Source organism: Spinacia oleracea, chromosome 4, assembly GCF_020520425.1.
Source record: "Spinacia oleracea cultivar Varoflay chromosome 4, BTI_SOV_V1, whole genome shotgun sequence".
Lineage (NCBI taxonomy): Eukaryota > Viridiplantae > Streptophyta > Magnoliopsida > Caryophyllales > Amaranthaceae > Spinacia > Spinacia oleracea.
The window spans coordinates 186,491,398-186,514,121 of NC_079490.1; the positions used below are offsets into that span (position 1 = coordinate 186,491,398).

General features: G+C 36.7%; 2 protein-coding genes and 1 long non-coding RNA gene across 6 annotated transcripts; 1 reads left to right on the forward strand and 2 right to left on the reverse strand.

Moving 5' to 3' along the window:
• Window positions 1–589: 589 nt before the first annotated feature.
• On the reverse strand, window positions 590–6,480 carry LOC110782629 (uncharacterized). Of its 2 annotated transcripts, none has more exons than XM_056843311.1 (6): window positions 6,301–6,480; window positions 6,087–6,170; window positions 5,225–5,264; window positions 3,607–4,719; window positions 3,221–3,279; window positions 590–1,587 (listed from the first exon to the last, which is right to left on the reverse strand). In XM_056843311.1, exons 4-6 carry the CDS (start codon window positions 4,549–4,551, stop codon window positions 783–785), a joined length of 1,809 nt encoding a protein of 602 aa, XP_056699289.1. In that variant the 5' UTR covers window positions 4,552–4,719; window positions 5,225–5,264; window positions 6,087–6,170; window positions 6,301–6,480; the 3' UTR covers window positions 590–782. The 2 variants fall into 2 exon arrangements, with proteins under 2 accessions (XP_056699289.1, XP_056699288.1); XM_056843310.1 differs by having other exon boundaries at window positions 5,173–5,264.
• A 733-nt stretch (window positions 6,481–7,213) lies between these two features.
• On the reverse strand, window positions 7,214–11,297 carry LOC130459770 (uncharacterized). The gene is made up of 3 exons (XR_008919372.1): window positions 9,622–11,297; window positions 8,111–9,513; window positions 7,214–8,013 (listed from the first exon to the last, which is right to left on the reverse strand). It is a non-coding gene; the product is annotated as an uncharacterized lncRNA (long non-coding RNA).
• A 1,625-nt stretch (window positions 11,298–12,922) lies between these two features.
• LOC110782630 (pentatricopeptide repeat-containing protein At4g38150) lies at window positions 12,923–21,960 on the forward strand. Of its 3 annotated transcripts, XR_008932639.1 has the most exons (3): window positions 12,923–14,325; window positions 17,299–17,353; window positions 18,558–21,423. XR_008932639.1 is itself a non-coding variant. In XM_056843312.1 (2 exons), exon 1 carries the CDS (start codon window positions 13,093–13,095, stop codon window positions 14,287–14,289), a length of 1,197 nt encoding a protein of 398 aa, XP_056699290.1. In that variant the 5' UTR covers window positions 12,923–13,092; the 3' UTR covers window positions 14,290–14,325; window positions 17,299–21,960. The 3 variants fall into 3 exon arrangements, 2 of the variants coding, with proteins under 2 accessions (XP_056699290.1, XP_056699291.1); XM_056843312.1 differs by having other exon boundaries at window positions 17,299–21,960; XM_056843313.1 differs by lacking the exons at window positions 17,299–17,353; window positions 18,558–21,423 and adding an exon at window positions 15,887–16,080.
• Window positions 21,961–22,724: the final 764 nt, after the last annotated feature.

Consider the following 22,724-nt stretch of genomic DNA (forward strand, 5'->3'; position numbering starts at 1 on the left):
TATTCATGTGGGATCTTGTTAGATTCGTCTCGAAATATACTTTCAAATTATCAAATTTTTATAACTTTTTAAAATGTATAATGAGAGATATTAGTGGTTAAAATAGTGCATTGGCAAGCGTGAAATCACAGATGGTGCAATTAAAAAAAATGGAGGAAGTACCTTTTTTTTAGCCAATTTTTGGGCCTTTATTATACTTTTTAACCAAGTTCGGTTTATTCGGTTTCAGACTTTTCAGTCCAATCTGAACCATAAACCCAATTTTTTTTTTAAGATCTCAATCCAAACCGAACCAAATAGGAAAAAAAAGAAACGAATTTCTTATTCGATTTGATTTGGTTCGATTTTCGATTTTTTTGTACCAAACTGATGATCGATTCAACCTCATCCCTACTCACAACTCGGAATTTGCAAATTTTTAAGGAAAAAAATATATTGATATGAAGAAGTAGACTAGTAGAGTTCCATACTTCCATTGAATTGGATAGTTAAAATTGAGTGGAATGACTTAGATTTTTATTTTCCTGGAAATCAGAGTCACGTGCTTCGTGTGCATATGCCCGTAAAAAAACTTATATGCCTAATAGACTGAGTGAACTCGACCTTATTGAGCATTTGTGCATAATGTCAGCGATAATAGGTAAATAGTGTAAAAATATCAAACGTTACGATTATTTATGAACAGAGGAAGTATAATCTAAAATAATCCTGCAAAGCTCTTTTGGTTGCTATGAAGAAGGAGAAATTGTGGATTAAGTAAGCCCTAAGTTGGTCCCAAAAACCTAATGAGTAATATTAAAGTCCTCGTCGTCAGGCCGCCCCAACCCAACAGTTACTGAGAAGAAAAAGTTTGGTCCCTTAATTATTTGAGGCTCGGAAGGATCTTGAGGCTTAAAAGTTGCTTTACCATTTAGTTTCACAATTTTACCAGCAACCTTAACACGAATGTATGCTTTCACAACCAATGAATTGTTTTCTGGAACAGCAACTGCAGATTTTAACAATGGCACTTCACCTCCATTACTAATCTCCACAAACTCATCATCATCAAACAGTATGCTGTGGAAGTATTTCTTTTCATAGGATGTATCATATCCGTAGCCGCTATACCTAGCACTAATACTCCCACTAATAAGATGATCACAACCATTGTCGGAACTGAAAGTAACCTTCACTTTGGCTTGTAATGCATCTGAAAACATAGCGTAGTGAACAACCGCAAAACCATATTCGCCTCGAACAACTGAACATATACGTTTGTCTTGCCAGCTAGTAGCTGTGTAGTAACAATATGACAGATAACCACAACTGATCTCAAGACCTGATAGATCTTTGAGATCAAAATGTATACCAAATTTCTCACCCACATAACACCGTCGACGCTCTTCTAGCCGTAAAATCTTCTTAGAGCCATCCGCATAAACATAGTTCCCGTTATCGCAACAAAATACATCATATATGCCATCTGAATCATAAGACTTGATTGTTCCGCAAAGAAGAAAATCAGCATTAAAAGAATGAACACTTATTGAAAAAACCTCCACAAGTGGTAGCAAAGATGCATCAAGTGAATGTGTGGATAGGATCCTGTATCATTAACAAACACCAACTTAATTTTTGTATTTTTTGTATATAAAAAATGCGGATAAATATCTGAAAAAAACATGTATTATCGTTAACTTAGGTTAGGGTTTTAGAGTTCGGTAGATAAGCAACCTAATTAAAATAAAATGTTCTTGGAAACCGGTACGTGTTCAAGTATCCACCTTGACTATTTTGTGAAAAAAGAATCATGATTTTAGTCTAAAATGAAGTGTCCAAATCTCTATACAAATGTGCTAGTGTCGAGGATCTGACACGGGTACTTGAAATAAAATGAAAGAGTCCAAGGTACATAGGATAAAATTACAAGGTCAACCCCTCCCCTATCCCGGCCACCCTATAGCCTTCCTGGCTTCCTCTTCGACTCTTTGTCTCCCTTCTCCCTCCCCGCATCTACCACAAGGCCCACAACTCCATTCAACACCACCAGCTCACGAGAGTCACAACCCAAAAGTCACAACCAAACAGGTAATAACAACACAACAACACTACCTAATACCAAACACTAAACACCAACTTTGTACGGTAACTATCAACACACCCTTGTTTCCTATTCACCATAACCACCACCATTTCAAAACCAAAACCTACGCTTGTTTTCTCATTCACAACCTTACACGCACCTGCAACCAACAACAACAATTTTTGCCTATCGTTGTGCCATCAAAATATCGCAACATAACCAATGCCTTCAAGACATGTTTTGCATTGGTAGCCACCGCAATTATTCTTTAAATGGTCTTTGCTGGTTGATATCAACCATAAAAGCTCCAACATCAACAGCCATAATTCAATCTAAATACAAAAAAAATAAAAAACAATCCTCTTTTTCCTTCCCAGACTCCCAATAATAAAGTTTACGGCCAAAACGAGAAATTAAACCCGTAAAAAATACCCAATATGTGGTTGAAGTGCCTCCAAATCCCATGTTCTGTCATTCTATCTCAAAATTTAATCCAATTTCTCCTGGTTCACAAAACCCTCTTTCAATTTCTAGAATCCTCTCTCTCAAACTCTGTTGGGTGTTCAGGTTGTGGTTGCCCCCAAATGAGAGGTTACAATGATGACTTTGAGAAAAACAAAAGGGTGATGAGGAAGTCAATACTGTGGTGGCAGTCAGGTTGCTTGGGGGTGGGGTGGGGGGTGCTTGCCTCATTGGGAGGGTCAGAGGAGTGAGAGTAAAAGGGGAAAAAAAAGGGAAAAAAAAAGGGGCAAGTTTAAGACTACTTTGTGAAAGGTAGGGTCATAGTTGGGATTATTTTGCGTTAAACCATAGTTAGGAACTACCGATTATTTTGAGAAGGCATACCATAGTTCAGATTAGTGATATTAGTTTTTACTAAAAACACTGAATTATGAAATAAACTTAGTTGATACATGGTTTTTTTCCCTGGACAATAAACCAAGAAATTGAATATTTTCCATTTTTAAGCTCTTTCCCGTTCATGCCGACCATTTCCTGCATGGGACACCTTCCTTAAAGAAAATTACTTCGTATTACAGTCTTGTTAAAATAAACTAGTAATTCAAGTGATATTACAGTCTTGTTAAATAAACTAGTAATTCAAGTGAGAGCATATGTTTTGGAGGCAAACAGGGTAGGGAACTAGGGATCGACCTACCAGTGATTGCTGTTATGGCTGATGACATCTGAAGTGATTGTTGGTTAGGATGGACCTGAAACAGAAGAAAATACCAGAAGTAAGGTTCAATTAAACACAGACGTAGTTCCAATATGGGTCCAGTGGCTGGAATTTCCCAGAAAAAAAAAATCTTCTGATACAGAGTTATAGCAAGTCAAAACAAAAACCATTTTGCAAATATATTTGATCTATGTGTTGGTAGCTCAGTGGCGAAATCTCTAGCATGAAGAAGAATGGACATAGTCGGTCACGGGTTCTAATACTTCTAAACTTTGTTGTAAGAGATTTTCTTCTTTTTTTCACCTTTACGTTAAACAGAAAGGTATTTAACAAGAACTTCAAACAAATCAAAAGCACCAACCTGGGACCTCTTTGAATTCTCAATGCAAACATTTTCTACGTCCGGGCATCCTTCCCTTTCAGCATCAGGCTTAAATTCAAACCCCCAAACACCATCTTCACGAAGGTATTGATATCCATTAGCCCATGTCACACTCACCTCTATGCGCCATTTTTCCCCAACTATGCTCTCTAACGTCAGCCCTCTGAAAACATCTGCGACTTCGAAATACAAAGCATCGCTGCTCCTAATTTTTTCATCATTAACCTCTAAATTTGCCTCAATTAGAAGTCCGGAATACGCCGGTACGGCTAACCAAGCAATCCAAGACATCTGAGAAGGAACCAAGTTTGAAGGATCGTAACAATTCTTATCAAATAGCACACGTGGAAGAGAAACTTTATCCGTGATCTTACACATGGAAACAATGTTTCCGGTCACAACCGCACATGCGGCTTCACTTTCAATACTGTCGTTATTTTCTTCATTTTTAACAACTTTAATTTCCACATATGCTAAGACTGCATATTCGAGTACTCTGTAGCGCACATGGACAACATCACGCCCTTTGGTCTGAAACAACAAGCTTTTTTCTGAGTATCCAACATCACCATCAATTGAACTGAAATCAAAACGCTTCTTATCGTTCACGATTTCAATATCTCGAATCTTGTCTTTGAGGCACAATTCCAACCAGAAAATTTTCGGTAGCCAAGGAGGGCGGTCAAGTATGGCTTCTCGAATAACTACTGATATATCATTCCACAAGTAAACAGTCTCCGGATCATCTCCATCCCCCTCATCTGCCTCGAATAGAACGTATTTGTTATCATTTTCATCGATAAGTTGAATATAACCATATAAATCAACACGTGTACTACCAATATCATCAAACTTCCTGAGTCCATTCTTGCGTATGCTAACAGAGGACAACTCAAATATAGGTGCTGCTTTAACAATTAACATGGTATTTCTTAGGCCTCCGTGAAGATGTCGTCTTCACATAACTTGATAAAGTTCGCAAGTAGTCAGATGACTTTGGATTTTGATCTATTTCATTAATCCATTTAACCATCTCATCTGTAGCATATTTTGCCCAGCTCTTATATTTGAGAGTACGAGTTCGATGCGCACCTTTGGAAGCAAGACACATCATATCAGAAATATAGAAGTATAATAAAAAAAATTAACATATAACACATTCAAGTATGTTTTTCTAAACTACAGGAAAAAAAAAATACTACAATACCAAAATATTTATACCCAAAAAACATACAACTAAAGCAACCTAAATAAAATGGAAACATTATTTCGTACACAGGAACCATGTCCATCTGTGAAATATGACAAACTGAAAATCTACAGGAACATTTGATAATGAATGCAAAAGGGGAATAGAGACTTTCCTTGTCCTATACATAAATAATTTCCGAGATAGTAAAAGTAATTAACATTCAACTTGATCTAAAAGGAGCACTCAATTCTTCATAAGGACAGTCAAGTGCCAACATATAAAGAACAATTTCATATTTCTTAAGACGTTAAGAGTAACACCAATATTTTGCAGGTTGTTGATTAAGAGCGTACATGAATTTCGATATTCCACGTATTTTTCATATGGATCAGCCACAGCCCGAACCTGATTCCTATGCATATCCATTGGACAGTAAGAGTTTGGCCTGCAATTTCAGAAGCAAATACAGAGAAAATCTACATCAGTTCCAACTAGGCCTTTAAAATGAATCAACAACATAAGAGGGTGAATTAACAAAGGGGAATACAAATCTTTCCAAAAGACCAGTTCCCTCCCAAACAAAGAGGGAAGCTTATGAATTAGAAGTCATCACAATCTGAACATAATCTCTAAGGAAAAGATAGGTTGCAAATGTTTCATGGGAGGGAAACCTAACCCAAGCGTCCATCCAATAAAAATATGTCCACAACCTATATGCTACCACATTTACTAGGCACCTTTGTTTGGAAAAGCATAGGCAAGGATAGTAGTTTGGCTCATAGGAAAAGGGGAAGATATCTTCTTTAGGACTCATAATTAGTTAGGCATGACCCTGCAAAGTATTATTGAATGCCCCCTACTTATGGTGAAGAAGTGTTAAGATTTCGGCTTGTAATAGATTAATAGGATTAATGACAACAACTCTATGGATTGTGATAAGCTTACTCCCTACCTGCTAAGTACTGCAATTCAAGTTAATGCAGGGAGACCTATATATTAACCATACATGCAACCAATTTCCAACCCCATTTTCCTGAGCCGGATAACACGATTCTCAAGTACGGCATGGCATACAATATGTTCGTTTTCAGATTAATTAGACCTAAAACAACACAAAAAACAAAGCCAACAGAAAACCCCCCAACAAAAATATACTTATTTGAAATCAAAAAAAATCATGAGAATTAACACTTTGGACAAATAAAATCAACAGAAAATCGATGCAAAAATTGAAAAGTGGAGCAAATAGATGAGGAAAAGAATCTACCTCACCACCGAGAATAGAAGCGGCAGAGAAGAAGAGGTGGTAGGAAGTCCCCAAATTGAAAATTCACAACGCCGACCAGAACCACTAGAAGAAAATTCAAAAGAAAAGAGAATAAACAGCAGAAGCGAATCAAATAAAATCAACAGAAAATTCAAAATAAATCGATGTAAAAATTGAGAAGTGAAGCACATAGATAAGGAAAATAATATAATACCTCAACACCGAGAATAGCAGCGGCAGAGAACGAGAGGTGGTAGGAAGTCCCCAAATCGGAAACCCTCAACGCCGGCCGAACCACGGTTTTTAGGTGGAGGAGGAATACGAAGGAGATGAAGTGAGTTGGGTTGATTTTAGGTTTTTTACCTTCTTTTTTCTTTAGGAATTCTACTTCCGTATTTTACGTTTTCTTTTGCAAAACTTAAATTTACAATACTCTCCCCAATGGGGGTAAAAAAACATATAAAACCTTCAAAAGGTCTTGCGCGCATAAGGTGTACAATAAATTTATCGTACACCAAAGTAACTTTTACCTAGTTTTTTTTGTAACTTTTACTATGTTTTGGTTAATTTTTATATTATGAAAAAAATTGATAAATTAACATTTTAAAAGATTAAATGATTAATTTTTATACATTATTAATGATTTTGAAATTTTGTTATTAAAATAAGAAAAGTTAAAAAATATAAGGGTAACTTTTATGTATTTTGAGTCAACTTTTACTTTGGTGTACAATACTTATTGTACACCCCTTGTAAATAAGAATATGTGTAAAACCTTTTATTTGGAAAATCGTTATTGGACGCTCGTAGTTTCTAAAAACGCTTCTATTTAGAGCAAGAATTATCCTTTTAATGTTTACCACCTCCAATAATAATAACTAGTCTTATATACACGCAACGTGTGCAGATATAAAAAATAAATTTGTGGTATTATATTTAAACCTGAAATAAAATGTAAATAATATAATATAAATACGATGTGTGCGTATATAATAAACATATAATTTAGATAGAGTTGAACGCATATAAACAGATTGATTAAAATGCTTGTTTGGGCTTTCATATTGGGTAGGTAATCGTTATATTCTCTATTCTATAAGGGTGGAGGGTATTTTAGTACTTCAAAGAGGACACCAAAAGTGAATTTACTAAAATAACATTACCTCTTTACTTATGCAATAGAGATAATAATAATAATAATAACAAAATCTTTAAAAAAATAAAGATAAATAAAACCATTGAGCATAATTATTGCGTCGGCGGCACAGCTGCCGCACACAGCCACTGCACCGACGACACGATGGATGCGCAGATCTTGTGTGTGGTGGTCGTGTCGTCGGTGCAATGATTGCGCACAACATGAATGAGGTCCGAGACCAGTACAACATTGCTGTCTACTGGCCTATGAGAGATTGAGCGGAAAGACGGTGGACTTCCAAGCCATTGTCACTCCATATATCAACTGATCTACCATCCCCTATCACCCATCTGCATCCTTTTTCTATTACCCATTTTCCCCCCCAAATACGTACTCCTCCACACATAACTTGGCTTGTTCCCTACATTGTTGGGACATGTTTCTTTGAGAGGAAGAAGATGGAGTGTAGTTACTTTTAATGAACCATTGACTTCCACCGTAGTTGCTTTGATTGAGTCCTTGACTTCAAACGTAGTTTCTTTGATTAAACCCTTGACTTCCACCGTAGTTGCTTGGACTGAACCCTTGACTTCCACCGTTGGGGCTTTGATTTCTTAAAGGATAAAGATTGAATGCTTGAGGTGCAGATGTTCCTACGATGTTGCTTTGATTTGACCCTTGACTTCTTAAATGGTAAGGATTGGAGCCACGAGGAGGTGTAGCCGTGCCAGGGTTGTTGCTGGTATGTTTAAAATGAGGCATTGATTGGAAAGTGTTTGTGATTATTTCCTACACGAGTGTCCACGATTTATTGCAGTATTTTTCCTTTCAAAAACAATAATCGTAAGGAAAATATAACATAAGTAAAAATGAAATGGTAGATTACCTCATTAGCTACCATTTCTTCTACCGTCTTATATTTGGTTTTCTTGTCGTTGCTCGCTTTCTTTCAATTACCTTTGTCCGGGGGGGGTCTTTGATGCAATCAGCTTTAACAGGTTCTGCATTCCTCATTAAGTTTCGCTGGTTGAATTCCTTTGGCCTAATCCTCCTACGGCCATAAACCCTGCGTGTGGAATCATCCCACCAACATCCCGACTTGCCAACGATAGGTGATGCCTATTGTTCCCTCCAATAAAACTCGAATATTATCAGTTGCTTCCTTGTAAATTTTTAATGTCTCCTCATTGTGCATTGCCAAGGATGATAGGTAATGGTGCCTTAATGATATCTCTGTTTTATTTTGAACACGTGTTGACTCCTCCGAGTCATAGTATGATACCTTTATGCCATCATAGTCCCTCACCACATCTTCCCTCCATCGTCTCAGCACGTATTTCTCAGGGATAAATTCTATGTCCTCCACCTCAATAACTCACATTATGTGCCTGCACAAAATCCCAGCAAAGTCAAAAAGTTTGCATTCGCAACTTAGTTCTCCTTTCGTTATGTCTACCATCACCACATACTTCTTCCATCTTTTCCTCCATATGGGGGATACCAACTTTTCTTCAGCTGAGTAATTATTACCCGTTCATAGGTTTCCGTTCCTGTGGACATTAGTGTGTATCATGCCGTTAACCTCTTCCTTCACCCACGTAAACTTCTTAGTTGTGTAAGCCTTATGAAATACATACTCGGAAAGTACTTTCTTGTTAACATGAAGACATTCGTGGACTGATTTATAGTCTAACTTCGCCTCTTTTCAGCTATAATCTTCATGGAGAACTCGTACTTATTAATAAAATTTTGTAGTACTGTTCGACGGTGAACATTGGTCTTGAAAAATCGATTAGTTCCTCCACTACGTTATGTCGAAGACATACTAGCCCAAAATTTTCTACGACAATAAGCTGGTTCCCAACGCTCCTTTAAAGAGAATGCTTCATTGATCCAAGTGTTCCCTTGCAACCCGTATTCACTAATAATTAGATTCCAAGCCTCATCAACTCATCTGGGTCGATTAAGTCGTGAATGGCTACTGCAATACATGCTTCTATTTTTTCCCAACTTGAATACATTCCTAGCTAAATTCTTTTCCGCATTCTGCATCATGTGCCATAAGCAAAGCCTATGAGGGACACCTGGAAAAACATCCTGAACTGCCTTCCGAATCGCTTTACACAGGTCAATCAATATGCCTTCTAGGAGCTTGCCCATACACACTAACCACTGCTTGAACACCCATTCAAATACATCAGCATCCTCATGCGATGTCAATGCAGCAACAAACACAATAGAGTCCCATGATGGTTTACACCAACGAAAGGAGCAAAGGGAATTTTAAACCTGTTACATCACGCATTTAAGATGACCCAATAATAATTAGTTCACAAAGAAAATGAATTACTAAATCTCCTTAAACACAAGTTTTATTTAAAAAAATAACCATCTAACCTGTTGGTTGAAAAAGTTGTATCAAATTGGACAATATCACCAAATTCTTTACAGGCTCCCCTATGTCTTGCATCAGACCAAAAGGAATTCATCAATACGTTATCTTCATCCCTTTGTACCGCGCTGAAGAAGTCATTATTCAACTCATGTTGCTTCTTAAAATAAGCCTCAAGAGCAGCTGATTGCCTAGATTTACGGCGCTCCAAGTTAACTGTATTTCTCAAGTCTATGTAGTCGTACGATAAATCTGCATTCCCTCCCTGTCGAACTAATTGCGCACTGAAATTATTAATAATTGATATCCCAGCTTCATCAAGATTAAGCATTTCCTGACATGCATCATTGTCAATTTTCCTATAATTAACCATAAACCTACCCTTCGGGGCAAGGGCATGGTTGTGCTCCAAGGAACACTTGACTATCTCCATATATTTTATCATCCTTCAACCGTGCATATACATAGGCTTCACAGCCAGAGACAAGAGACCCACTCGTTTGATGTTTACCACCCCTCTTACATTTAATTAAGGGTAATACTGGAGTATATATAGGGTTTTGCCTCCATTTCTCCCACCCCACCTCGACTAATTCCTTTACCCTTAAATTCATCCATCAACATACTAGTTCTTATAAATACAAGAAACCCTTTCCAAAGGCATAATCATATTAGAATTTACAAAAATCTTCTCATGAAACGAAACACATGCCTACAGTTGGCTCATGCTCATTTAAGTGACCAATGTCCTCATTCGCATTAACATCAGTATTAGTGTCATCGTCAGTTTCATTATTAGCATCTTCATTAAGATCGATACTACCTCTAAAATTTCCTTCACCGATAGCCATTTAACTGCCAATGAGATCACATGTCACTTACCGGAGTAATGCAACATTCTACTAAATTAAACCAAACCTTTTAAGGGTTATTTATTTCTAGTGATTCTCTCTGTCAATAACAAAGGGGAATAATCTTAGTAATTTCCTTGATTGAATCACCCACAAAGTTAATATTCCTACGTTAACGGTTAGTTACAAAATAAAGTACTTTGATACTAATTAAGACACACAATTGTATCAATCCAGCATAGTTCCCTAACAAATCTGGATTGAAATTCTTTTGCCCATGACCAAATGACCAGAAGACAATCTACAAAAGAACAAAGTTCATGACCTAGTGTTCATAATATGAAACCCGATTACAACATTTAAATGGTTGCATATCAATTCTCCCATGTTAAAATGACGTTTATAATTTACATTGAAATAACACCTACAATGGCTTCAATCAAACAAATAACATAATAAAACCAATGCATTCTATAAATTTATAAACATGTAATACAATATAATGCAATCAAAACAATAGAATGCAGGTGTTAAGGGCCTCTTGCTCCTTAACCAAGGTCTCGGGTTCGAGCCTTGGGAATGGAAAAAATCTCAACTGGGAGGGATGCTGCCCATCGAGGTACCCATGCAAACTCCCACGGGAGATTACCTCGCCGAAGGCGGTGGGAACTCCTCGTAGTAGAACCAAAAAAACAATAGAATGCAGTACTTTAGAGTTTGGAAATTGAAAATTGATTGAATCTCTCACGATGACAGGTAACAAAAATCGTTGTAGCTAATTTTTGAGTAAGGGTGAGTTTTAATGGGAAATCTATTATTTTATTTTATACTAAAATAGACATCAGGAATGACACATGTCACTTCCTGATGCAAAATTTCCCCCCCAAACAAAATTTCCTAAAAATATCTTTACTTTATTTATATTTTTAATTTTCTATCATTTTTATTAACTATTTATGTATAGAAAAAAGAATATATATGTTTATGGAAATAATAGATACTTGGTTATTTTTGGCAATAATTTAGTCAAATCAATATGTTAATAATAGAAAATATATTTACTTAATATTTTGGTCAAATTAGCATATTAATATATCGAATATTTTGGTCTAATTAGCATATAAAATATGCAATATGTAATCGGACTGAAATTGCAAGATGGTTAAATGAGTAATGTTCAAGATTTATTAATTATGCGGTAACGTATGGGAGAGAAATATTATAGTCAAATATACTATAAAAAATGGCTAAATAATTTTAGAACATCCGTGCGTGCACGAGACCTAATCTAGTTAACTAAATAAGAATTCATACAAATAGAGTAAAAAGTTTCTTAAAAAACACGATTTTTTTTATTAAAAAAAAGTTTTATTTTATGCTTTTTGGCGAGATAAATTTTTCCACAACAATGGTGCAATTCGCCCAAATTCTTACTGCCGAAATTGCTCCACTTGACGCAATTCCCCAAAAGTTTACTGCCCCACTCCCACTTAAATCCCGCCCAAAATTTTTCAACAAAGCTTAATCTAACGACTGAGTTTATTTTGTATGTTGGGACCGTGTATACGAGGGTTTCTAAACCTCAAGTGTCTTGTGTCCATATGGACACAAATGATTCAAATACAACCATCTTTAGTACCAACACATAATATGTCAGTACCAAAATGCAAAATTGCTTAGAAGTACCACCAATACAAGTCATATTGTGTTATTGATATTCACATACTCCATAAGTTATATTGGTATTAACATATTCTGTATTGGTACTCCAATGAACACAAAGTCACTTGTCGGCAAGGGATGTCAATGGGGCGGGGGCGGATGCGGATGTAGGTCCCTCCATCCCCATCCCCACCTAAAATTTTCATCCCCATCCCCGCCCCATCACCCATGGCGGGTACAAAATTCATCCCCATCCCCGCCCCAACGGGTGTAAGCTAAAATCCATCCCCGCCCCGCCACCCAACTGGGTATCCATCCCCGTCTTATCCCCGCTTCATACCCGCGCTAATACCCGCCTAATTTTTCTTATTTAGCAAACATTTTCCATATATACGGAGTAATCAAAGTTAACTATAGAAAAAAAAACACCTTATGACTAAAGTAACCTATATAATCGAAAAAAATACTCGTCATAACAAAAAAAATCCAAAGAAAAAACATAAAAATCTCACCTAAATTTATATTATCACCAAAAGATGCAAATAAATCCAAATTCACCCCATCACCCATGGCGGGTATGAAGCGGGGCAAATGGGGATGGGGCGGGGCGGGCGGGGATGGGGCGAGTTCAACACAAAATCCACACCCGCCCCATCACCTATGACGGGTACAATTTTTATACCCATCCCCGCCCCATCACCCGCCAAACCTACCTCCATCCCCGCCTACTTGAAGCGGATACGGGACGGATCTCCCGCAAAACCCGCCCCACTGACATCCTACTTGTCATTGTCGCAAATACTTCCTCCCGCGTATACCCATTGTATGTCTGCCCTGTAATACCTCGTAATTTCTAAAACCCTAAAACCCCCCAAATCTCACAACTCCGCACTTCCTCTTTGCAACCATTATTCGTTCATTCCAAAAGGGTTTTTTCTACAAATTGCCGAATTGAAGACTAAAATGAGATATTTAAGAGGTAAGTTCTTCAATTCTCTCTCCAATTTTTCGCACCCCCATGATGCGAATAACTCAATTTTACCCATTTTGTTGAGATTTCAATTGTTTAGTTCCACGAATGGTTATAGTTTAAATGGGCAGCTTAGAAATTTTTGTAGTTTTGGATATAGTGGTCGTCGTAATAATGATGATGATGCAAAGTTTTCTGGGGAAAATGGAGGAAATTTTAATGCATCGCAGGAAAATTTTAGGTCTCCAGAAGGTAGGAGACAAGAAATGCCCCAATTTAATGGAAAAATTGATTTACCAGATCGAAATCATACGCGGGTAGGAAGAAATAGTGGATTTCGTAATCCCTTTGGTGTTGATGGTAGTGAACCTAAGTTTGATAGTAGTGATGAAGGAAGTGAGGGTTTTGTTGGTTTGAGTGGAGATCAAGAGGGGATGAAGAACTTGCAGCCGTCGGTTAACAAGCTCTTGAATAAGCGGGCCGGAGGCGAGGAGGTGGGTGGGAAAAAGGATATTGATTTTCTTGAGAAGTTTAAGCTTGGTGGTGTTAGTAAGAAGGAAGAGAAATCAGATGAGGCAGAGGCAGCGGCAGCTTCTGTGAAGCTTCCGTTTCAGGAAGAGTCGATGGAGGCACATGAGAATGCTGACTATATTTTTAAGAAAATGAAACAAACGGGTCTGATTCCTAATGCAGTGGCAATGCTTGATGGGCTTTGTAAGGATGGTTTGGTTCACGAAGCTATGAAGCTGTTTGGGTTGATGCGCGAGAAGGGTTCTATGCCGGAAGTTGTTGTTTATACAGCTGTGGTTGAAGGGTTTTGCCAGGTGCAAAAATATGATGATGCTAAGAGGGTTTTCAGGAAGATGCAGGATAATGGGATTGTGCCAAATGCTTTTAGTTACACTGTCTTTATCAGAGGTCTATTGAACGGAAAGAGAATGGATGATGCTGTTGATTTTTGTGTGAAGATGGTGGAAAATGGTCATTCACCAAATGTGATGACGTTTACTTGGCTGGTTCATGAGTTTTGTGAGAAGAAGGGAGTTGAAGAAGCCCGCAACTTCATTTCTACATTGAAACGAATGGGATTCCTTTTGGATGAGAATGCTGTTAGAATCTATTTGGATAAGAATGGTCCAACACCGTCCATGGCATGGGAAGCAATATTCGGGCCTAAGAAGCGCGCATAGAGACCTATTTGTGCTTCCTATGCTGAGCATTAATCTGTAAGCACGCCTGTCAAGTATTAATTTGGTCCTACTTGTAGTTTGTTGAAATTTTGCTGATTAGTCAAAGTGCTTCGGCAGTGTCACTTTCAGTGGCTGTGTAGTGAAGAATCATGAATCCTATATTCCTATGCATTGTTTTGTGTTATTATATTCATCGACTAACTTTCTTTTATCAATAAAAACAGTATTTTTTACATTTGTTCTGGTTCTCTTATTAGTTACACTCCCCCCAGCTTCAACAGAAGAAAAACTGTGTTGGTTGGTTCCTGTAATATACTATTCAGGCCTTCGCTTCCTGATTTCAATGAGCTGCACTGCTCTGAATTTAGTGACCATACCTTGGACTAGGTGTACGACTTAATGTTATCTCCCAATGAATTGGGTTGTGAATGGTTTTAGTTGTTATGCTGAAGTATTATGTTATCATTTAACATCATAGCACGAGTATGAACCCGGTGCCTTTTTGAATTATCATGTCAAGAACATTTTTTGCGCAATCTTATCCTTGAATAATTCCTCTATGCATCTTGTAAGACAAAGAGACAGGGAAGAGTTGTAACTTTATACGGAGTAAGAGATAGCACTCATGTATAGTGGGCCTAGTGGCAATATAGATGCACCTCAATGTTGAATTTCGGAGAACTGATTTTTTTTTTCCTATAAAAATGTTCTGATAGTTGTTGAACTTTCAGGCCAGTTATGATGTTATAAATTTGAGTATAGTATTGAATCAAATGAAGAAGGGCCAGAACAGGGTTCTAAACTTGAATTTCAGAATTCTAAGTTGAAAAATTAGTTTCATCTCAAGTTACTTTTCCCCTAATGCTGTAGAATTAATAAGAAGTCACTCCTCCCCTTGTCTCTGTCTTCCTTCTGTGTTCACTACTTCACTCTGGAGCTTTATTGTTAAACTCCGAGCTGCTAACTTGAAAGTATTTTCAGTCGCAACATGAGAGGCACTTTCCCTGATTGTTTCATTTTTTTCCCTTACATTTTTGGGACTAAGGCTTTGTTGTTAGCCGACCCCAAATCATTTTGGGACTAAGGCTTTGTTGTTGTTGTTGTTGTACATTTTTATCAAGATTCGTTTCTTATTTTTATGGTATATGAACAATGAGTATACAAGGCTGTGTCTATGTTCTCATTCTAAATTAAGTCCCAAAGTTTAAAAGTATCTCTAAAACCAAAGCCAAGTGCAAAAGGAATTATGGGATCAAGTTACCAGGAAGTTTGTGTATGGCTATATGTTTAATTATGTGACCTATCAATCTATCATGAATGGGCTTATGGGCTCATGTCCAGCCGTCTAGCACATCCCCTCAAATGTAAGACTATTTAGGTTGTGATGCATTAGATCTTGATCTTTCATGGACTTATGTTTGTGATTTCTCCTCACTTTTTTACAGAGTTTATTTTTTTAGTTTCTGCTTGTTGCTATGTTTTCTCCTGACCAAAAATTGGAGTTGGGATGGAGATTTCATTTGAACATCAAAATGACTGGTCTGAGGTGTATTAAACAAAACGTTCTAGGATGATTCTAGCCATTGTGTACTTTCAGGCTGTTGAATTTAAGAGCTATGAAGTTCGCTTAATTGACTGGTTAATGTACTTACCTGCTTGGGTGGAGCAAATTGCAGCAGAGAAATAACAGTCATTGACAGATAACATAATGCCATTTCGAAGCTTGGTCCATATCGTTCCAAATGGGTGTGCCTCTTTGCTACATTGCTGGGGAAAACATACCAATAAAGAAAATAAATAATATCTCAGTATCAAGTTCCATAGTATGGTTGCTATACATAGTAAGTGCCTGTATCCTCAGGTTTCCTCTGTATTGTGAGTTTTTAACTTTGAAGCTGAAAATGGTGTCATGAGATATTACTGTTGAAATCAAGAAGCTCATTGACTTCTGAAGGTATATTTTTTGGCTTAATATGGTATAGTTTGACTTATGTGCAATGAATGAGCTGCCTTGGTGTCAGTATGGTAGTGTTGCTTGATTTCATTTGGTATGAGTTGGCAAGATATCAGGTGTGATTAGAAGTCAGATCTAATCTGGATATTCTGGATTCTAGACTTGAAGCAGAGCAAATATAAAGTTCTAGATTCAAGCAAAAATATTTTGTAGCAGTTTGTCTAATGCTTCATAGTATCAAACCTGTAAAGGCCAAATGTGGTTTTTTTACTAATTATTGACAGCTTATGGTATGTTTATTCAGTTTCTTGTTTTCTCATACCTGGTCTTCAGTGCAAATATTGTGAGGGGCACTAAGTTTACTTAAAATAATAGCCAACCACGTATGATCCTTGTCTTTGACCCACTAACATTGTTATTAAAATTGTTTACTTCTTCCAAAGTCCAATTTTATTGTTTTTAGATAGATGCACTGGAATATGACTGATAACCGTCTAGAGTGTTGCAACAAACATCTAGACTGAGTCTCTATTAACATGTCTTTGTACTGTAGTTTATTCTAGTGAAGTCAAATAGGAAATTTTCCCCCTTTTCTAGTCTATTTCTGAGTCATAGTGTCTGTCTCATTTTTTATCACAGTCCTATTCTACAGATTTGATTGTTTAGATGATTATGTTTTATCTATGTTACTTAATCCTTGATTCGTCACTTTGCTACGTTTTCCTTTTAATGTTTTGATGCATTGGCTAGATGAATTATATGACAAGTCTTTCTACTACAACAACAACAACAAAGCCTTAGTCCCAAAAGACAAGTCTTTCTACTGCCCTGCATTTTTCAAGATTGACTGCATTTTATCTGAACTGCTTCCTTCCATTAACCCAAAGAGGAAAGCATGTACATGTATCTGCCTTTTCATGATGATCAGCCAAATGCACAGTGCATGTAAAGTTGACACGCTAATTGACATTTTTTCCTTTCGGTAGAATATTCAGTTAACGTTCAGATTTGGATTATGCCTAAATTATTTTTTGTTGTTTATTTATTGTCTACAGGTTCAAGCTTTACCTTTTAACTGATTTCAACTCACTTGGTTATGCAACGACTCAGGTAATTGTCTCTTCTCTATTGTCCTTCTAGCTTACATGTGATGTACCCACATTGATGCAACTAATGAACGAAATATGATACTATCATGGATTAAGAAAGGCAGGAGAATGAGACGGGATTTGCGTTAGACTTCTCTGTTAATTTTTGAAATGTGCAGTGCACGTGGTCTGTCATTACTGGAGAGATGCATCTCTTCTTAAAAGAGGGATGTTTGACACGAGAAGGCATCCTATTAATTTAGGCTCTCACACCCATCTGTATAGGAATATTTTAAGACTGCGGAAGATCTTTGTGATTTGGTCGGTCTTTTTTTTAAGAGAAACCCTTGTAGTTTAAGTTAGTCCCAAGTTGAAGAAAAATGGTATTGTTTTTCCAAGGGGTGGTGGCTGGGTGGTTTTATGCTCAGGTCTCTCCATTTAATGAATAGACATTAGTATTATTATTCCTAATTAAGGTACTACCATTTTTTTATAAATATTAGATTATTATTCCTAATGATTCTTAAAGATATAAGTATAATTTAATCAGCTATTAGCGCAGAGATAATGGCTCTTGACACATCCACAATTAGCTTGCGGAAATAAGACCATCTAAGTTAACGACTAACAAGTAGATTCCCTAACATTATGGCAGCAGAAATTCTTTAACGTGCTGACTGTATGGATGACGCAGTACACCCAATTAATCACCTCTCCCCATTTCTGTTTCTTTCTCTTAATTTCCTTCCTAACTTCCCGGTGTTTAACACCTGAATTGAAATATTATTATATAATTAGGCACGCAGAATAATGAAGAAGTCAGAAGGAGAAGAGGGGGGGGAGGGGGTTATATTATTAGGCATGATTACAATCTATGTTACTTGGACTCTTCATTTTACCTCAAGTACTCGTATCGGATCCTCGACACTCGGACGACACTTCATTTTTGACCAAAATCATGATTTTTTTTCACAAGATAGACGAGTCAGACACTTGGACATGTACCTGTGTCCGACATGGGTACCCAAGTCCGAGTAACATAGATTATGGTCTTTATTGGCATTTCCTTTATCATTTTTGTGTTCAGGGCATCCGTGTGCCAAAAGGAAAGAGTAATTGAGGAAGAGATTAGAAGTTACCAAGTCATTCTTGATTAATATTTCCCTTTTTACTGCCCCATTTACTAGGGAGTACATGATTTTAATTTTGAGCTCTCTTTGACTTAGTGGTATATGCAAGAATTACTGGAGTTCAGCTGAGAAATCTAAATACTGCAACATAGTGACGTGCCGTGAATTTCAAGTGCAGCCCAACACCAAAAGATGCGTAAACATCGTATCAATAGGTATTTTTGCATTTCACTGCTCTTATACTGTCATTGAGGTGCTTAATCCCTCTTTGGTTCAATGTATAAAAAGGCTCAAGGCGCAACAAGGCGATTTGGGGTTCCCAGCGCCTTAGGCGCGCCTCGGTGCGCCTCATTGAAGTGAGGCGCCCTAATAAAAAGTAAAAAAAAAGGTGAAAAAATGGTGTATGCCTTGGTAGGTGCGCCTTTTTGCGCCTTTTTGCGCCTTTTTTGCGCCTTTTTGCGCCTTTTTGCGCCTCAAAGTGCGCCTTTGTGCGCTTTTTTGCGCCTTGGTGCGCCTTTTTGCGCCTTAGGTGCGCCTCATCGAAATCGCCTCGCCTAGACAATAAAAGGCGCTGGCTCCAATCGCCTTGCGCCTCAGAGCCTAGGCGCGCCTTAAGCGCGCCAAGCGCGCCTTTTTATACACTGCTTTGGTTTGAGATTCAGCATCTAAATCTGGTTGTCTTACATTCAGTGTCACATGACAAAAGGGGAGGGGGCTTACTTATTATAGTAACTTCATTGTCTTTTGCTTTCTTAGATTAGTTTGGTACATTAGTACCCGGACACCAAGGCATTTTTCCCCCGAAGAGTAAATTTGAAGCTTATCAATGACTTCTTGTTATATACTTAGAAAATAATGGTTTATACTAGGTAGATGAGGCCTATGCATATATTTATTTGCTAGAAACTTTGGTGCACCATGCATATTCCTTGTCATTTGAGTTTTGACCTATTATTTTGGATAAAAACGTTTCGATGTTACCTGTTTTTTTTATTGCCTACACTTATATGTCAACTACTCCCTCCGTCTCTTTTTGTTTTTTACGTATTCTATTTTGGGTGTTTTATTTTGTTTTTTACATTTCCTTTTATATTATCACATAAAGCATTAATATTCTATCAAAATTTGTGCCCAAATATTATTTTAACCAATTAAATCCATTTTACATTAAATATTTCTCATTTTCCCAATGTAAGATTTTTGATAAAAGTGAAAACATTATAAATAAACGTAATTTTTCTTGTTTAAATAAAAAAAGTAGAGGATCTCAATGCACATTAAATAGTCGTTAAATCGCGTGAAAAACATCAAACGTAAAAAACAAAAAGAGACGGAGGGAGTACCTGTGTATTTTTTTTAAGGCTAAGAGAGACTAATTCTTACTTCATGGGTGTATGCACATGTTTTAGTATAGGAGTACATGCTAGCTTGTTCTGTGTCTAGGAAAATTAACTGCATTTCACACTTTTTGCCCATCTATGAAGTCAACTCCATTAAAAACAAATAAAAAAATTCATCAGTGTTTAGTTCCTTCAACCTGACTTCAGGAGATCACAACCTTCTCCAAATTTTCATAGTATTCATCCCAAAATATTCTGCTCAGTTGAAGCATTCCTCATTCTAGGGGAAACTATTATTGGTCGGAAACATGGATGATGAAGTTGTGCGGGACCACTTGATATTTCTAGGTTCTATACGGTGTTTTCTTAACGGGATACTTTTGTAGAGGACAATCAGGGCATCGGGTTTATCCCTCAAACTCAACCCCAAAATCCAAGACTCTGCCACATCAAATTTTTACTACTTTTTTCATGATTCAGGCATACACAAGACTTCCTATTTTTACACATTATCCTCAAACTCACTTTAATTCCTAAATAAAGATAATTAAATAGGATAAAGTGTGATGACATGACATGATTTGATTTGGTTGGGGAAAAAATAGAGTATTGAGTGAGACTTGGGTTTTCAAACCCACATTTAGGTTTGTAGTCTTTTACCGCATTTTCCCAAGAGTAATGACTCTAAACTCCCTTACAAACTCCCCTCTAGATGAGAGATAAACTCACCTTCAAGTTTTTTTAGACCTTTTTATCTTTGTAAAATTGTTGGAAGTTTTTGTCATATGTTTCACATTTATTTAAACATTGTCATTTGAAGATTCTTGCCACCCTTTGATGGCCTCCTCTTAGTAAGGAGCTAGTATGGTAGAGGTTGTCAAGAATCTGACTGTTGTATTTTGAAAAATCATTGTTCACCAACTCAAGAAAAGGAAAAATTGCCGATTATCAATACATAAGTACTTCATACAAAGTATTGCCCGTATATGTAATATTACACCGGTGTTCAAACCGCAATTTAGAAGGTGGACCATGGTGTACATAGAGCATGGTGCACCTTAAGAACACTAGTATATAATTGAAAGAACATCTGGTTACGAGAAAAGAACATGAGTAATTTTTTTTATTTAGGTTTTTAATAAATAGTAAAATAATATATTATTTTTATAACAAAAAAGTGAAATATTATATTGCATGTTCTTTTGCCGTAGTGTCATGTTCTTTTGCTTATGCACACATGTTCTTTTGGTGCACCATACTCTACGTGCACCACGGTCCATAGTCCACGGATTGGTGTTCAAACTACGAAGCAATAAGGGGGCCATCACTTCACATTATTTGTGCAAAACATTATCGATTATATATATGGTCACTGAGATATTCCATCATCGGAATTTTCCCCGGAGAGGATTGGTAAAAAATGTTTCAGAGGACGAAAATGATAGAATTTCATGTAAAGTCAGAATTAGAGCTGCATTATTTTTCCTTGTAAATAAAACAAATTAAATTAGAGTGATTGCCTTATCAAATGTCCAGCAAACAGTTGATCATGATTCATGACTCATTAGTTGCTCTGATCTTGTTTATTGTATTTGTATTAGAGCTGGCAATGGGTTGGGTTGGGTCGAAATCAGGTCGACCCATTTATAAACGGGTTGAGATTTTCCCAACTCAACCCGACCTGTTTAATTAAACGGGTTGAGATTTTCAACCCAACCCAACCCAACTATAAACGGGTTGACCTGAAGTTGACCCGTTTAATTTTTTTTTCCCACTTTTAATTGTAAATTGATTTGACTATAGAATTGCGAGGTGATTTTGTTATGGCATATCTCATTGCAAAAAGTAATTTTTCAATATGTATTTGACATGAATCAAAACGTCAAATAATTATTCAATGTTTGAAGGGAAAATGAGAAATAAAATCTTTCAAATCACATTATACATATATATATTACATACTTGCTTGCACTTAAACGGGTTAGACGGGTTGTTTTCGGGTTGAAAATTTCAACCTGACCCAACCCATTTAATTAAACGGGTTGGGTTGGGTTGACCCATTTAATTAAACGGGTTGAAAATTTTGACCCAACCCTTTATTATTGGGTTGGGTTCGGGTTGGGTTGGTGGGTTGGGTCAATTTTTGCCAGCTCTAATTTGTATTAATTAAGCTGCTATTATAGGCTCAGTTTGATAAGCATTATCTCTACCAGAAGCCATGTTCACCACTTGTATAACAAAAATACAGATTATTACAACATTGCCAATCATATCTATAATCTCATTTTGTTAATTAACTAATCCTACCTGCAACGGTTTATGCTCTGTTTTTATATTCCATGTTCGTATAGTGCCTACTTAACTAGTTAGTTAGTCACTGATACCTATAATGACTTGACGAAAAATTCAACTTTTGGTCGTCATCTTTCCGCCTTAAACAAAATAAGTTTCGAGTAATATACTTCCTCCGTATTTTAATACTTGCAACGTTAGTTAGTTTCATGCATGTCAATGCACAACTTTGATCATTTATATCTTAATTTCTCTTTATGCAAAAATTATAAAAAGTTGATATTTTGAAAATACACATTGAGACGAATCTAACAAGATCCCACATGATTATGTTTTATCTTATATAAAAAGCACTAAGAATAGTCAAAGTAGATTATATGAATAGTGGCAAAAGTCCAAACGTTGCGAGTATTAAAAGACGGAGGAAGTAATAGTTAGAGCTTCATGAATCTCGTAGTTGAGTGTAGGTGATTCATCTAAAAGTCATCTCAAACTTGCAATTAAATTCACTAATTCGTGAAGCAAAATGATAATTGCTTATAGAGGGTTGGTTAATCACTACGATCTCAATGACATTTCACGTAAACAATGATTTGCGATTTCTATTTTCATCTTTTGAATGGATAAATCT

Excerpts from the sequence above, each read along its gene's own strand:
- LOC110782629 (XM_056843311.1), bottom strand. The coding sequence starts at position 4,551 with ATGTTAATTGTTAAAGCAGCACCTATATTTGAGTTGTCCTCTGTTAGC. Across the intron at positions 3,280-3,606 it reads AGAATTCAAAGAGGTCCCAG|GTCCATCCTAACCAACAATC; the intron begins GTTGGTGCTTTT and ends CTTCTGTTTCAG. Across the intron at positions 1,588-3,220 it reads ATAACAGCAATCACTGGTAG|GATCCTATCCACACATTCAC; the intron begins GTCGATCCCTAG and ends TTAATGATACAG.
- LOC110782630 (XM_056843312.1), top strand. The coding sequence starts at position 13,093 with ATGAGATATTTAAGAGGTAAGTTCTTCAATTCTCTCTCCAATTTTTCG.